This window comes from Platalea leucorodia (genome assembly GCF_965183815.1).
Source record: "Platalea leucorodia genome assembly, chromosome: 4".
NCBI lineage: Eukaryota > Metazoa > Chordata > Aves > Pelecaniformes > Threskiornithidae > Platalea > Platalea leucorodia.
This window is the reverse complement of record NC_138826.1, coordinates 124831954-124849659: the sequence shown is the minus strand read 5'-3', so window position 1 is coordinate 124849659 and position 17706 is coordinate 124831954. Positions and strand designations below refer to the sequence as shown.

The 17706-nt window shown below is 45.5% G+C and overlaps 1 protein-coding gene across 1 annotated transcript in view; it reads left to right on the top strand.

The window, feature by feature from the left end:
- The window catches only part of PLXNA4 (plexin A4), a gene marked incomplete at both ends in the record, with an annotated part of 424475 nt that overhangs the window by 197879 nt on the left and 208890 nt on the right, over positions 1–17706 (top strand). Inside the window, one exon of the mRNA XM_082308764.1 lies at positions 701–832. Within this exon, the coding sequence (XP_082164890.1) occupies positions 701–832 (132 nt within the window). The remainder of the gene's footprint in view (positions 1–700; positions 833–17706) is intronic.

The following is a 17706-nucleotide window of genomic DNA, read 5'->3' as shown; positions in this document are numbered from 1 at the left end:
AAATTGGTTTTAGACAGGTAAAGAAAACTCTGGTGTTTTGTGCATTTTCTTCTGTATCGCTGGGTCACTGTCAGGGATAGACCGGGACTGTGCGTCTGGTTCCTCCTCATAATTCCAGTTATTGATGTTCCTAAGTGACACCCTGTTATGAGATGTGGCTGGAATCATAAGGCGCCATATTTCTGCAGGACGGATTTCAATATCTGATATATGTAATCAACAAGAGAAATAGTCTGTGTTGCTTTGTACACTCTGCAATAATATATTGCCCCATGGAATATTAGCAATAAGAACAATAATACTGTCTGACTAGCATTTGAGTGAGTCAGTCCTGCAGACTCTTGTGTGTTTTTTTATCTTTTGCTCATCATCACCACAAATTCTGCCCTTTGGGCCATGGTTTTCGGCTCAGTACATTTGTCCAGGCGATGACAGTAACATAGTGACAGTGCCAGATAAAAGCGAGCAGGCTCTGGATTGTTCTTCTACAGTGCTCTTGTGTTGATGGGACCAGCAGAAGCAGTTAAACCTGCTTTATCCTTTAAGTGAGGAGGCAGGGGAAAATTTCACTTTGCGATGACAGTGGTTGTTGTCCAGAAGACCTGGACCACAATGCATTTCTCCAATGATTATTTTACAGTCTTCTTGGAAGGAGAAAAAATACCCATGCTCTCTCCCTGCTTTTGTTTTTGCTCTGCAGATCCGTGTGGATGGCACCACCAAGAACACACTGGAGTATGAGATTGTGCAGGTGGTGGATACTGGCCCCATATTACGGGATATGGCCTTCTCAGTGGATCATGAACACCTCTACATCATGTCTGAGAAGCAGGTAAGAAACTCCATCAGTCCATGGTGCTTTGAAAGCTTTTAGCTTGATCATGCTATGGACCTCAGAATTGCACATCAAGTTCTGATAGTGAACACAGGTACTACAAAGATGTGCTCCGTTGTTGATCTCATGATTTTTCATGCTTAGAAACCATTGCATTTATACACTGATGCAATTTTTGAGGGGCCAAGGGCAGAGAACTAAGGGAGAGGAAACCACCCCCAGCATTGTCTTATGCAGTACACATCTCACTGGCTACATGACAAGGAGTTGCTACTGCATCTGCTGCATACCACATTGCTCTCCACCCCCATTCAAACTGTGGCTACATCTGCCACAGATACGGGTAAGTGTAACGCTGACTCATTTGGCTCCAACTGGAGCATTTGGAGGAACTGGAGCCTCTTTGAGACACAGTGATCAAGATTGTAGGACACTGCCTGCCAGGGTGCAGGCCAAGTTTAGTGTGATGTTCCTGTTGTGCTATTAGTATTATTATTGAAAATACTACAAGCTAGATTCCAGGGAAGGATCAATCTGGGTGTTCAACATGGAAGTCTGGCTGATTTTAGCAGAGTGCTTGGCCTTAGGAAGTTTGCTGCTTGGGGTGGGAGGAGGAAATAGTTTTGCATGAAGAAATTCATTGTACATAATTAATCTTGTGGACATGCAGGGGCTTGAAATATTGTAACTGGTTGATTCATGAGTGCTTGTGAGGAACTTTAGATCCACAGAAAAAAGGGAGCAATGAGGGATTTTGATAGGGTGATGGCAGGTGCTCTACAGTGCAGCTTCAGTTCAACTGGAGGCCACCGGTCCAAGTGTGACGTGTTCACCCATACATTAAGGTTCAATGATTCATTGAGCAAGTATTACCAGCCTGACCTTGGATCATGTAAGTGGCACCAAACATAAAACACCCGCTTAATATGCTTCTTATTTCCTTCATGAATTGCCTGGAGGATGTCTTGCTTGGGAGCATACACTGCCATAGCACTTTCAGAGCAATGTGGTTTCCTCCCAGTATTACCCAGTTCCCTAACACCAAGATCTCCCTTTGATGTTGTGTGTTGTGCTTCGACCTCTGACAGCACTGGACTGCAGTGGTCAACAGTCAGCAGTCTCCAGGATGGAGATGGGCCACAATGTCCTCTCCTCTCACCCACCCTCATGGCAGTTTTACTACTCACTAACTCCTGCCTTAAAAAAAGCAACAGTAAATAATCATTCCCTCTTCACCTGCCATGACTTTATAGACCCTCCTCATATTCTCTTCAGGTGGCTGTTTTCCAGGCTGTGGCTGACACTAAAATTATTAGCCTTTACCTAAGCTAGGAGAAGTTTTCTCCTGGCCCATAAGACAGGGATACATGTGGGTTTAGGAGGGAGGTGTTTAGCAGGGTTGCTGTGGTCCAGGAGCTCAGGTGTGGCATGCTGGCTATCCTCCTCATGCAAAGTCAGGGGGTTATATTTTCCAATCTATGACTGTCATTTCTTCTGCTTGAATAATTTTATTTTAAATGTTTTGTGTCTCTGCAATGTCTCTGACCCTCTCCCTGAACTATGGATATTTATACCTTAAATTCAGAGTGGGGAGGGAAGCAACTCTGTACATTCATCTTTACTAAAGAGGCTGTGAGATGATGATAACTCAGGAGAAAAAATGTGATGACAGAGCTGGGATTGTTTTCTCATCTGCTCCATGCTGGGCAAGAATGGGATGTCACCTCCAGTGCCGAAGTGAAAACAGTCCCAGTCACCTGTTGGGATGGGGTGGGAAGCTGGTGATGCTTGTGAGATCCTGTAAGACTTTGGTCAAGGCACCATTCCTCTTTCTCATCCTTTTACTCGGTAGGTCCTTTCTTTCCTTTGAGCAGAACAGGGCTCCTCGCATGATCAAAGCCCTTAAGAATGATGACATGCTAATGATCAATCCACTGATTTCAGATTTGCTCAGTGTCCTTTTTGTGCAGGTCCATTTGGCAACAGGTCACCTCAGATACCACCACTGGCTTTGTACAGCCCTTCAGATTTACAGAGACAATACATTTGTCTCCTTTGGGCTGGTTGGTTTTGTAACACACCCAGGAGCTGTCTTCATTGTCTCTAGGAGAAGGCAATGGGACAGCACTGTTCACTCACTCAATTCCTTAAAAAATGAGATCTGGAACAAGAAGAGCAGCTTGTTTTTCCTCCAGAAACTTCCAAGAACATATTCTTGCTGGTATGTTGACTACCTGCACTTTCCTGACCATTACAGTGTGAGCAGGCTCATTTTGTGGTTGGCTATTCTGAAGCACAAGCTTAAGCAGTTTTTTTTAGGACCACAATTCATTGGTGGAGCCCCATAGAGAATCCAGGAGCCCTGAGTCCCCTGTGATTTATTTGATCATCTCCCCCACCCGTCTTTGAATCCCAAGGGTGTCTGTATGAGAGAGGTTAGAGAAAAGGGTATGGACTATTATTATTTAAAATCTGATCTTATTTCATGAAACACTCAACACTACAGAAGCCTTTGCCCGACTGATTTTATCTGTGACGTAGCAAGCAATGTGAATGACAGCGCTGCTGTCACAGCAATACAGTTGCTATCTGTGTGCTCATGATATAATGCACTTCAAGTGCTTGAATGAATTAACATTTTTAGGGTCTTGGCGGCTGAGAGTGGGTGCAGGGGTTTGCCTTCACTGGAGGCAGGACTAGGAACGGCGTGGAGGAGCGCAGGCTGGCCTTGGGAAGGATATAACCCATCCACTGTACAAGCCATGTTGTACAGTTCTTTTCATAAATGGATGAAGCTCTGACTTATCAGAGGTTTTCACTGCCCACAGAAATCCCCTGGTATTGTGAGGTCTGTGGAGATGAGGGACAGGAGGGTGATGGCTTGACCTGACCTTTTCAAAGCCAGGCAGGCACCAGGGCTGGTCCTGTCCCTGGGGAAGGAGGAAGTTTCTCCTCCCTCCGTCTGCTGGGCTCAACCCTCGCTGTGCGCCGGAGATAAGAGTGGTTCTGTTGGGTATGTAGCTGCTCCATTAAAAGCAGTTTTGCTAGGCTCAGCTTCATCATTCACCAGTCCTCAACAGGAGTGGAAACCCCAAAGATAAAGCCAGTTTCTCCAGCTTGTCCCAGTCCTATTGTGGCTCTGGCAGTCCCAGCAAGTATTGCTTTTGCCATGCCCCAAACTATTCTGCAGTGAGGTGTCAGGACTCAGCTCAGCAAAGCATCCTTTAACTTGAAACACCTTCAAAGAGCTGTCGCAATAAACCTGGCTACAAGAAGAGGCTTTCTTGTGCTGCCAAAAAAATATATCCCCTGGCCTTTTTAAGGTCAGCTTCTGCATGGGAACACTTTTCTCTGTGCACTGGGGCGTCCTTGGGTTGTGCATAGGGCTTTTCATCTGGAGCTGAACTCCCTGGGCTTCAAGGGGACTTGGGAAGCCAGCTCAGCCCTGTGGTCTGTGGCTGAAACAGGTCCTCCCTTGCAGCTCCTGTGAATGTCAAGAGGTGAAAAGTGGCATTTGTCGGCGCTATCAGATGTGCCATGCTCTCAGAAGCAGGATGCAGCAGCTTTGCACCATCAGAGGGGTTCCATTATGTATAAATACATATTTTATAGGAAGATTGATTGAATGAGGGAGAGGGGAAGATTTGTCACCAAAACCCAGAGACACAGTATACAAAGGTCCCATTATTTCACAGAGGTGTGGGTATATGTGTGTTTCAAGTGCAAACATGTGTTTCAAGTCCCTGTCAACAGAGCAGGGAAGGACTGGTGCATAAATGGATCTGTCGTACTTTATCAGGAGATCTCCCATTTAGCCCCAGCCTTCACAAAGGCTCCAAGTGAGTTACAAGCCAGACGGTGTTTCCCACTGAACAGAGGGTCTTGTGTGGCGGAGGCAGGGAGGGGGCTACTCCGCGGTGCAATTTCCTCACTTATCTGTCTGAATGGCACTTGTCCCTGTACGGAGATGTTCCCTGGGGGTCATGGGGATATTGGTACATTCGAAGGTTGGGCTGTTTCTTGTTTCTCTTTCCTTTTTTGTTTCTGGTGCACAGGCACTGGACGGTCCTCTGCCTCACACGCTGATCTAAGGGGATGAGGAGCAGATGGGAAATGCTCGTGGAGGAGCAGGGGAAGGAGGCCCGCAGTGCTTCTGCATCTCCTCTGCTTCTCATTACACACACATGCCTCCTCAGATCCCTCTTCCTCCTCTAACTCCGAACCTTTTTTTTCTCCCAAATGAGAAGCCTGAGCCTACAAGCTCCCTGGAGCTCTCTGCAGGGGTTAAGATGCTTCTTTCACCCCTTCCTCACTATCCCTGCCTCTCTCTCTGATCCCATCCCTCTTTGTGGCCCTGTCCTCTCATTTATGGACTTGCGCTTGCTTCTCTATCACTCCTCCAGTCCTGGCACCACTGTTCCTTTCCTCTCTCCTCTTCCAGCTGCCACCACACTGCTGGCTGACCGTGCCTGCTTACCTCCTTGATGCTTAACTGTTGACATGCACATGCAGCCCAGCTTGACATGTCAGGAGGTGCAGGACGCTCATTTTCCTACTGTGGTTTTGGGCTAGTATTTGGCAGGTCACCTCCATCACCCCCCAAATATCTGTTTCAGCATGTTGGACTCCTGGGTCTCTCCCAGTGCTAGGTGTGTTTTGCAAAGCTGACGCAGCACCTGGAAGCAACTCCAAGACACAAGAATCTCAGCTCTTCCCTTTGATATAGAAGGATCAAAGGGAAGAGCTAGAGAAAATGAACTTAAAGGCTCAAAAACCAGAAGGCAAAGAGCAAGAGGCCCCAACTTCGTATTATTAAAATCCTAAGGCTTTGAGCTGCCTCCTACTTTCGGTTTACTAATGACTAGGGAAGACTCTGTTCTGCAAACAATTTATGAGTAACCCTACATTTGACTCAAAGAAAGAGATTTGATGTCCCTCTCTGTGCAGGCAGGTTTGTTTTGTGCAGGTGAGTCAGCTTCATGCTCCAGCGGAAAGTTGTGCTTCTTCCCTGTAAACTAGCAGAAAGTCATCCAGGATCTGAGAATAAATCACATCTGTGCAGTGCTATGATTCCCTAAAACCATTACAGTATGTTGAAGGTGAGACTGGTAGGGTCATACGTAGCAGAAGCAGATAGGTATTTTGGGGGCTCTTTTAAACTTTGCCAATGAAATGTCAAATAAATATGTACTTCAACTAAAGCACGGCAGAAACCACATTTGGTAAAAATTAAGTAACAGTATCACAAATCATGTTGACAGGGTCTTTTTGGACTTTCTGTGTCTGTTTCTCATTAAAATGGGGAAGCTTTATACCTATTTGTCTCCTGAGATTTATTCTTCTTCACTTTGCCGCTGAGTCACTATCTGCAACAGAATTATTGTGTGGAAATTAGCTGCAAAGGAAGAGGTGGTGACTGGTTAGTTTACTTCTGATTTCATGACCAGTGATTAAAATCTTGTCTGCTGCTTATGTTATCATATCAATTAGTTAAAGCAATCATTAATAACTTTACTTAATTATAGCTTAATTTCTTCAAATGTGGTCTTTGCACAAGATTTCAATTAACTCCTAGGTTTGGAGTGGCTGTTTCCAGGGGATTGTCAGTTTGAGGCTGTCCCCAGAAACACTGGCTCAAGATCACAAGTTTTAAAAATAACTCAAGAGTTTTTCCTTTTAATTTGCATTTGTTTGTTTTTGAGCCATCAGGTTGCATGCAGACTATGTTTTTCATCATTGGTCCAGAACCAGAAAAGACAGAAATGTTCTTGTTTGAAAATGGAAAGCTGAGATTGCCTAATAAGTGTGACTTTTTGACCTAGGGATTTAAAAGCAGAAGAGACACCCATAAACTGTAAATTTTGGCACTGCTGTTGCAGATTTCTATCATTCGACTCTGCTGTCTTGTGGTTCTTGGAGTATTGACTGTCAACTTGTAGAAGGTGCTACTGTGCGTAGTGTGAAAGATGACCACTTTGTGCATATCCGCTCTTTGGAGAGGTCAGGTCTTCTGCGGGACTCCACTGTTCAGCTTCTGAAAGCGAGGAAGGAGAAGTGTTGACAGTATAGTCTCTTCCGTGGAGTAATTGGCTGCTCCTAGACCAGACTGACAGCCTAAGTAAGATCAGGGTCATCAGAGATTCTAACAGGCCCAAGTCAAGTGTTGAAATGCACAGTCTTTGCGAATATGTGTCATGTTAGGCTCTCTCTAAATCCGCAAAAGAAGAGGCCTCCAAACTGCCCATTTCGTTGCTCAGCTACCCTGCTCTTGGGCAGTCCTGCACAAAACAGGGACCAACAGTTCCTAGAGTTCAGTCAAACTCTAGGAAGCAATGAGTGTAATCCCAGCTGGCAGCAAAGGCAACTTTTGTTCTGACTGTTCTTTCCTGCCCCTAAAATACCACTTATCACCCTCAGCAATATCAGAGGCTGAACTCTGCTCTCCTTCGCATTTGCTTTCACCTAATTAAGGGCCTGTTAAATAAGGTCAGAGGCCTTCTGAGAAATGGCTGCATGGATGGAAAATCTTGCATGGATGCTCAGCTAAGGATGGAAAAGACACTGTGTGAGTGCCTGTGTTTCTCAGCCAAGAATGATAAAAGTGATTTGGCCCACCGGCAAAACTGCAGCACATTGTGCTGCTGACTCTTTTGAAATAATTCTTTATCAGCAAAAGGCATATTATTGCAAAAAGTCGTAGTTTAGCTTGATTTTAACTCATTTGCTGCTAGCACATGGGTATCCTAGGAGTAAGCAGTTGTGGGATAATTAAGGGAGTGGGGAGTCCCTTAACCTCCTGCTGGGTTGGTTGTGTGCTCCAGTGGGGATGTAAATAACTCAGAAAACTGGGGTGAGCAGGTGAGGAATCAATTCAAGGTCTTGGAGTTGTCCCAAATGAGCCATGTATGGCAAGGGAAGAAATTCTGCCGGGGGCTGTATCCATCCCATGAGATGCATGGGCATCTGGAATTTCATCTCCCACTGTCCCTCAGCCTTGGGCTTTTCACACTTGAATTAAGCTCTTTTTATGCTTTGGAAATGCTTTTGTAAGCCAGTTTGATGCTGTATGCTGGTGTCCCACTTTGTCCTAAAACAAGTACTATGCTAAGTGCACTAGAAAGGAGAAAAACTTTGTGGTTGAGGGACAGTCCAGTATTTGGGAGACCTAGACACATACCCTGCCTTGCTCACAGAGTCCTTGTACAGCTGTGGGCAAACCATTGTAACTCCACGCGTCCTGAAGGTATAGGAGATATTTCCAAGATCAGGACCTCTTTTGGAGCTCTCCGCAATTCCTGCCACTGGCTATTGAAAACTCAGGTCTCCTCCTGACACCTGAGACTGGTGTGCATGCCCTGATGAAAGCTGGAAAGCTTTGCTGGATCCCAAAGTTCAGAGGGACTTTTGCTATGTTACCATCAAGTATCTAGTCTGAGCTCTGCTGCGTGTATTGTCGAGGGAAATGCTTCTTGAGAGAATAATTTTTCCCCTCTTTGTAGCCATCCTGTAGACAACACTAAGTTATAGCCTTCTTGATCTCATCTAGAGGAAAGTTGCCAAGTCCAAGCTGTGTGGAGGAGACTAGCTGGGGACAGTTTGACAGTCTTCCACTGGCGGGAAGGATTTAATACAAAATGCAGGTTGGTATTCCTTTGCTTCATGCTTGGCCTTGCTTACCCATGCCAGAACCCTGTCTCTTCCAGACCTGTCCCATCCCAGAGAAATGACTTCTCCGCAAGCACATTGCATTAATCACTGGGATCCAGCTGGCGGGGAGTGTATCAGTGCAACTGCTCAAGTACTTTGAATACATGTATCTTAGCCATGGACAGACTCTAAACCCTGCTTGCTGGCAAGACATGAATTCATATAACTGCCCTCTGGGTTGGAGCACTGCTGGTGAAATTTTACAGCTGATGAGCAGAGGGGGCTGAGTGACACGTCCTTGGTCATGCCACATGCCTGTGACAAAATAGTGCGTCAGAGCTCAGTCTCCCAATCATGCCTGGGCCAGCGTTTGGGGTGTACTTATGTCCATACAGATACATTAACCCAATTTAGTGCCTGATACAATCTTTCTTATTAAAAAAGACCTGTGTTCAGTCACAGTGGTGACATATTTGTGACTGAACTCTACAGTTATGCCCTCCTCTATATGTCCAATGTTTGAGGGTAGAACTACGGCTTTCACATTGCCATCTGTGGATCTGCATTTGGCTTGAACTTCAGCAATGCCTAATGTCAGCATTCATCTCTTAGCTTGCCAAAGAGTCATCCCCATGCCAGGAAGCTTCCTCTACAGGCTGCTCAAAGAAGCAGTGCAGGAGCTGGAAGATGCACGGAGGCTTTCAAAGGTGCTGTGTTCCTGTGGAGGGTGGTTTAATTCATCTTTGTGACTCCTTGCCTTGATGTAACCATGTAGTGGACGCAATTGTAGGGGGTTGCCTGGAGTCATGACAGGAGAAATGAGATGGGTCATTCGGTCTAACTTGGTCTCCCTCCTCCTCTTCTCTGTGTTTTTAAGTGGGCACATTGGTCCTTCTAATTCATGGGGCTCTGCTTTCACAAAGTAATAGCTACCCCCTGCCTTGCACAGAGGAGAAAAAATGAGTAAGACTGAAGAAAAGAGTAAGCAATGCCCATAAATACAAAAAGCATTCGTAGAGTCATTCCCTGGGTGAGAAGCAGCAGGGACTATTGATCCTCAGGAGCAGGTGATGGGTGGGAAGCCATGGAGAGGTGTCCCCTGGGGCACAGCACCGCCCGGCATACAATGTGTGGGTCATATGGCACTATTGATTGCGTGTTGTTCCTCTGTGGTGTGGCCTCTCTGAGTCAAACACAGACTGCTCAGCAGAGCTACTGTGCTGTCTGGGGAAAAGGAGGTGGATCTGTGGAGTTAAATTCATTGCTTCTCTTATTTTCGACAAAAAATCCACTCTTGTCTCTCTGAGTCCCAGCGGACTGGTAGGTTGTGGTTTCAGCTGGGAACAGGTCGAGTATTAAGGGCAGCTAAAGGAATTTAGCTGGAAATCTGAAAATCTCCATCCTCCCCTCCCCCAGCCCCTGACCCTGTAATAGACCTAGAAGAAGGGGAGAAGAAAGAGGAAACCTAAGAAGCTGGTGATTACATGTGAAGCCTGGCAGATCTGTAATCCTGGACTCCATTAAACATCTGTCTCCTCCAGTATCACTGACAGCCAGGTCTCCTCCTCTCCACTGCCTCGCACAGACCTTACATTTGCAGGTCACTCGAAAGCACCAGTTGTTAATCATCCCCCTGCTTTGGTATTCCACTCCAGTCCAGCCTGGGCACCAGTGCTCCCAGGGAGGGAGGATTTGGGCAAGATGGAGACCCTGGCTTAGAGGTATAGGCACTTCCATACCTCTTGGGTTTAAGCTTTTAAGTCTAACACATGCTTGAGTGCTTTCCCGGATCGGTGCCCAGTGGCTGTCAGGGACTGTTCTCTTAATCATTGCATTTTAAATATGCTTCAAAAGTTACTTCCATTGCAGGCTCATGTGTCTCTTATTACTTTTTTTGAAGCAAGTATTTGCTCTCTTGGGGCATTTCCTTACACCATAAGTGCAGAGACATCATTTTCTAATGCCTTTTCTATTTTTCATATGATACCTCTGAACTCCTAAGCATGCTCCTTGTTAGTGGGGATTAATACGCATTTTGTTCTTAGACTGAGGGAGAACTTTTCTAAGTGCCCCAGAATTTGCTGTGCCTTCTGTACTCTTGGCTTATTCTGCTAAATATCTCTCATCACTTTATATTACTTGATATAGTCATTATCTTCATAGATGTGTATAGTAGGAACAGGAAAATTAAATCCATTCCAGAACCTGCCCTTGAAAGGCAAACTGTCTTTTGTGTTTATTTCTATTAAAAAATAACTTTAATGTCATACTGTGATGTTAAAGTTTTTTCCAGTTTTTTTTTTCCTTTTTGTTTTTTTATTTTCCAGTTTGTGGAAATTTTCCAGTTTGTGATTGGAGACAAACGCACTCAAGTACCCTGAAAATTATTTTCTTGTTTTATCTCCTAACTGGATGAGGAAGTTATGGGAATCCCTGAAACTTAATTTGGTTTGTCTTGTTTTACTTTTTTCCTTTAGAAAGATGTTTTGGACCAGTGAACTGAGCACTTGGTCAATACTCTGATGTACAGGGTTGTAGTATAGGCTTGGCCTGCGTAGCCACCTGCGTAGATTGACAGTGCAGCCCAGGAAGACACCCAGTGCTGACCACAGAACAGCGGTTGTGTCTGTATGATAAATGTAGCAAAGTCAGGGTTTTTGGGTGGTTTGGAAGATTTGAGGGGACAGAAAAATCAGTGCAGAAAGCTGTGCGGATAGATCAGTAAGTGTTTGCCTGCTGGTGGATGTTGTACATGGACAGGACAATTTCTCTGCCAAATGCCCCATGTGTCATTGGCTGAATAGCAGCCAGGTTAAGGTTGGGACTTTTTGAAATAATGGTCCTTAAACTCTTAGTTCTGCTGTCTCATCCCAATCCCAGCACTATTCACATCATACTGACTCCCTAGAAATCCTTTCCTTTAATTCACCTGATGAATTAACTTCTTTTCCTCTAGTCCTGAACTCCTACGTAAATACCTGCTCTTGTGTCCTTCCTCTGACAGCTTGGATCCATGGATGCCTTTGTGATGTATTTATGAACTTTTAAAGCCCTTTGGATTTCTTGAGGATGAAAGACAGTGTGTGTACAAGATCCTTGCTCCCATGACATCACTTGGGAAGCTTTCTCTGGAAGGAATCTTCCAAGCACTTTTGATGTTCATGTGTCAGCAGTTTCTGCCCCAAAGAGTAACCCATGTGTTTCCTCCAAACATCACGTCAGGAATGTGTTTAGATGGAGCATCAACTCCAGGGTGATTCATATAATTAATGTTGGATTCACAGAGCACTGGCACAAAGCAGGCAGGCAGACGTTTGCACTGACCTAGCCTCCATCAGGACAAGGTATCCTTTTTTTCCCAGCAGCTATACAAATAAATGTAATAAACCAGGGAACACTCTCTGGCTGTGAGACCAAATGGCACAGTGTGGTCTGTGCCTGTAGATCTCAGCTCTCTTACTGTCCCAAAAGAGGGCACCTCCATCCAGAGTGTGTGAGGAATAAACCCAAGCCATCCCTAGACATTGTTTGAAAGACTGCAATTTGGACAGCCAAACCCATGCAAGACACCACAAAGAATTTGACAGTGTGGACTCTCAGGGCTTTGCAGCACCTCTCCAGCTGTAGGAGGATCCATGGGAGTCTTGCCTCTGCACCACTGGTCATCCTGAAGCCTTTAACTGTGGGAAGGGAAGCCTGTGTATAGAGAGTTTTCAGGGCCAGCAGTTAGAGGGATCGTCTTTTGGCTTCCTCATGATATAAATTCATCTGCCAGCCGTTAGATAGAGAAGAGGTACGTAACTCCTATTGCTATTTTTGCATTCTCTAGAATTGTTTCTGAAAACAGTGTTGACATTTAGGCAAGGCTCTTCAGGCAGCTGCTACTGCAAACACTGAGCACTATGAGCCTCCCCATGTGCTCTGGTTGGGCTGAAGTGTTTCATGCTTTGCTACAGCCGGCTCCAAGCGAAATGCTGGTAAGGGACAGGACGTCTTTCACCCCCAGGATGCAGTGTTGAAATAAGCCAAGAGAGATTTGAAAACCCTTTCATCTCCAAAACAGATGGGGAGATGTTTTTCTTTTCCTTCGGAAGGGAGCTGTATACTCTGTTTTTCATGAACAGCCTTCCCAGGCTCTCCTTGGCTTGCAACTGTCTTACAACCACTGTGTCCATCACTAGGCAAGGAGGGGTGAAAAAGCAGGTAGCAGACCTCATGGCACATTTTTTAGCAACTCGTGGGATATATACCCTGAGCTTCTTTGCTTTTATTGTGGCCTCAGCTGACACCATTGAAACCAAAGGGCATTTGGCAACTGGGCCAGACCCAGCAACTAGTGCAAAGGAAGACTCTTCTTGCTCTCTGTAAGCTGTTTGATGTGTAAAGGAAACCCTTCTCCTTCCACACCAAGACACCAAGAAAGGGTTGTGGGTTCACGCTTCTGTGCTATAATTGCCTCCAAAGTGGCCTTTTTCTTTGCTGGTTCAGATTTTTTTTCCTCTCTCTCTCCAAGAGCATTATCCATCCCCGAGACTTTCACCTCAGGCCATTAACTGGCAGGTTGGTCATTACAAACCACTTGGCAGTGACTGATTGTGGGGGTCTCTTTTGCTACGGAAAATGTGGAACTGATTGTCTGGGTGACCCCATTTGACCTCGGGAATTCTGCATTTAACCTGGCTTTAGACATAATAAACTCCAGTAATTAGCAGAGAAATTCAGTGGTGACATGTCTAATTGATTGGAAATGCTGGTCCCCAATGAGACGCGAAGCTGTGCTGAGGGGAGCTTCCTGACAGGCGGCAGAGTGGGCTGCGAGGGGGTTGTCGGGATGCTGTCAGGAGGCAGGAAAATGCAGGGAAGGAATGTGAAGCATGTTGTAGGTTTGCTTTTCTTTCCAACTGAGAATGCTGCAGGTTTGCTTTTCTTTCCAACTGAGAATGCTGCAGGTTTGCTTTTCTTTCCAGCTAATGGACTTGGTGAACATGCTATCCATCACTAATTACTTATCCCTATACTCAGCACTTTCCCAAGGTTGAGCTCGCACCTTTGGGAAAATCCACCTCATCCCTGCACAGTCCATCTTAACTGTGTGCTTGCAAAGAGAAAAACACCTTCTGTGATCCTCATCTGAAAATCCAGTAGTTTGTGCCCCACAAAGGCGGCAACTATGGGCCCTGTTTGGGACAACATCTTCTTTTTCCATTTGTGGGTTGATGATACCTTCTCTCCCATGTCAATACAGATCGGTGATATCCCTTACCAGGTCTTGCATTTGTGCTTCTAGACTGATGACAATTGAAAAAACCAAAATATTTAAAATTAATTTCTTGCTTTGGGTTGTGCTTAAAGCTGGCCAGTTTACTGCCCTGGTTCACGGCAGGACCTCAGGACCACTTGTATGCACACCTTGGAGGATGATACTCTGTGACATGGGACCAGAATAGCCTGGGAGTGTAGGAGGGATTACCTTCATCTGCTGTTGCTGCTTTTTTTTTTTTTTTTTTTAATCATGGCTTTCCTTGCTCCTGCAAGCAGTGAACCGGTAGCCATGTGGACTTTAGGTTACATCTGTACCAGTACTAGGGAGCATGACCAGGCACTGGAGGTGGATTGTCTTGTCCATTAAATTGGTGTGACGGCACTTGGCACATCCTCACTGCGGGGCCAGCAAGCTGCCTCGCAGACAGTCTTGGACATGGTTCAGGGATGAACATGGCTAGTGACTGTTTCTGAGAGGCAGTTTGGTTGCAGCTGCTCCATTTGCAAGCTAAGAGAGTTTAATGATGTGTACATCTGCTATTCTATACTCACTGGCCTTAGGACCTGAGAGTAATGCAGAGCACATTAAATTTACCAGTGCAAATACAACTTTACAGAGTAGTACAAACAGTGTTATGTGATTTGTGTAGGTAGGTTCAAAGTCTCCATACTACTCCACAGGACAGAGCTATTGCAAGCTGTCAGCTTGAGCATTTAGTGTTTTTAACTTGTACTCCTAATTAAACATTTGAAATATTGATTAAGAGCTGATGTCTATCTTATAAACGGGGGCAGCAGAGGAGAAGAGTGGGTACATGTTTGAGGAAAGCCCACACAGCCCACTGCAGCAGACTTGCTGTATGCAGTGGGGTCACTGAGCTGGCAGCATCCTCTGGTTAAGGCTGTCTATGGATGCATGGACGTCCCTGGAGGTGTCTGTCTATGCTTCAGGGATGGCTGCTTGTTAACCACCTCGAGCACATGCCTGACCACAAGGACCTCATGTTTGCATGATGCAAGACAAGTCTCTGTGTGGTAAGAGGTCTAGGAGGGGCTGGGAAGGTCAGCTGTGATGATCTCATGACCTGTCAGTGATGCTGCCCAAACAGTGGTCAGACACAGGAGGAGGCTGTCCTTCGCTCAGCTCCATGTGCTGATCTCCTGAGCTATGCCAAAATCACCAGGTAAACAGGGCCAGCACAGGTTCAAACACTGAACACCACCAGCAGCACCACGTAATTATTAGCACGGTTCCTGCTGCAGGTTTACCCTGTGCAAGGCAGCACTCCTCCAGGCAGTGTCGAGGCAAGGCTTGGGGGAATGCCATGGGTAGGACTGGTCTCTGGGGCAGTAGGGACACATCAACCACATCTTCAGGAAAAAAGGGAGGAAAAGAAAGTCTAGGGATGTAGACACTCCGTCCTTTGCCAGCAAGGCTTTAGAAGGGTCCTTGGACTGTTTTATTTGATAATGTGGACAAAGCCTCGGGGGATAGCAACCTGTTGCAGCTATCACGCCATGAAGGCTCTCCATTTGCTAATGCAGTGGAAATCAACATGTCAAAGGAGAGTCCCTGGGTTTCACAACCTGCTGGTGTCTCCTGCTGCTTTTTAGGTACCAGTAGTTCATCCACTTCTGTACATCCAAGCTCCTTCAGGACTGGTTTTCTTGAGGTGTACCACCTCCTCCCAGCAAAGGGAATGTCTGAAAAACAACGCAGGGCTTCAGGGACACTTTTATATCCTGGATCAATAAATTAAAAAAGAAAAAGAAATACAGTGACAACACCATATGCACTGAAGCATCCTGCGGAGATTGCAGAGTCTCAAAACAAACATTAGATGTGTAAACAGTGTATCAGCATTCCTTCGTGAGGGTAGCTGCAGATCCATTTATTGCCTTCTGATCATTTATTTTCATTAATTTTCATAGCTAAACAGATAAAAGTGCTTGTGGCAAATATCGTAGGCTTTCCGTGCTCTCACACAAGTCAAACAGCCCCCCTTTCTCTTTTCTAGACTTTCTTTTTGAACTGACAATCAATCCATCTACTACCGATTGTGGCACAAAGTGTACACAACCCACAATTTGCACTGACTCCTTGCCCCTGTCTTCAGTGCTCAGACAGCTTTGGGGTGTTATTCTTTCTACTTGCAGGAACAGCAGTAATGGTTGTGGTGCAAAAGGATCTTTTAAATACTGAAGTATTTGTATTTGATGTATGTTCTTGAGTTTGTGTGTGTCTTTGCTTCCTCATGCAGCTGTTTAGGAGAAGGAAGGAGAATTCACACCTGATAAAAACCTGCAGTTTTGAATCATTATTTCTTAAAGCAAAGGGACTATTTGTAGGTTTTAGCATCAACAGTTTGCCCCAGGGTCCTAGAAAAATAGTAAGCTTCTTTACTGGGCAGATGAAATTTTCTTGCTCAGCTGGGTCAGGTCCCTGGAAATATCTTGTGCATTTCAATGGGATAATTTTAGTGTCTTTTGCTTGCATTTTTTTTTTTTTTTCTGCCATCCTGCCTCTCCAAGACATTAACTTCCCCGCACCCCAGTGAAAAGTCCCTGAATTTAGTGCTTCATTTGTGGGGCCATAACCTCTTCTAGGGATGTGCAGTGCAGAAGACATATAGGACACACAGAAAACCTGGACCTACTGCACATATGTGGATCTGCTGTACTGTTCATGCCAGGTCACTGGGCAAGAGAAAATCCATGTCACACAAACATTACCTGGTACACCTCTGAGTTACATTCCTCACCCTCCAGCTTAAAAGGAGACAACATTGCGTGAACGTAAGAAAGTCACCACCTGCATGGGTTAGACAGATTTCTGCAAACCTCAAAGTACAGAAGGCAGAAAGCAAGGAATCAGGTTTATTTTTGTCTAACTGTAAACATTTGCAGATGATAAAGCGTATAGACTAACTGTCATATGATGAACCAACATGCAGCATTTTGTACAGATATATCCATGCTTATGCAGGACCTCAGAGGGTGTTACGAAACATGAACCGTGTTCCATAGCCCCTCTACGTGCTCAATATCTTCTGAAGATGCTTACATCTTTGGGTGCTCCAGTACATATATATATAAAAACATAAGAATCATCTTATCTGCCTGGGAAACACATCTGGGATGGAAGGCAGCATGTGTTTGGCAGTGCACAGTACCATTACACTAATGCATCTGCAAATGCACCGGGCGGCTGGCGAGGGGCTATTTGGATAATGGAGTGGCTGGGCTAATAGAATTAGCCTCACATTCACAGCCTGAGCGGGGAGGAGGGGAACTGTCCCTTTCAGTCTTCCCAAGCGTCTCCTGACATCTTATTCCCCCATGACAGCCCAGGAAGGGAAGCAGGAAAGTGGGAGTCTTAAAGCAGAGTGAAAATATGCTTACTGCACTAACAGAGTACCGGTGCTTTTTGTCCCAGTGAACAAGAGGAGGGAAATCAAATCACTGTGCCATGATGCCTTCACCTGGGTGACACATGTGAGCACAGACCTCAGGAGTCCTGAGCCACCGTCATGCTTTGCAAACCACCCTTTCCTCAAAAGGGGCAAGGTTGGAAATGAATTTGTCACTTGAGCTCCAGACAGCAAATGATGCTGATTTAATTAACCCACTGAGCCCTGCTGGCCTTGTCTATGAGAGCTCAGGACATCAGGATGTGTGGATGAGTGGAGGCAGGGTGCGGAGTGAGAGGGGAAGAGGGCAAAGACACGTGGCCATTGGACCGTCAGAAGCCATCTCAAAGCACTTTGCTTCTCACAACCGAAAGCCCTTTACAATTAGTTTTGATGTGATTTACATTTACTTTAAAGCATCTGCATAATGGGATATAATGCACAGGAAATGCAGTCACGAGCTTCTGAAAGCTTTTGGGGACTGGCAATTCCCACTAAGCGTAACATCTCCCTTTTACTGCAACTGGATGTGAGTCCAGCCTTTACAAAGCG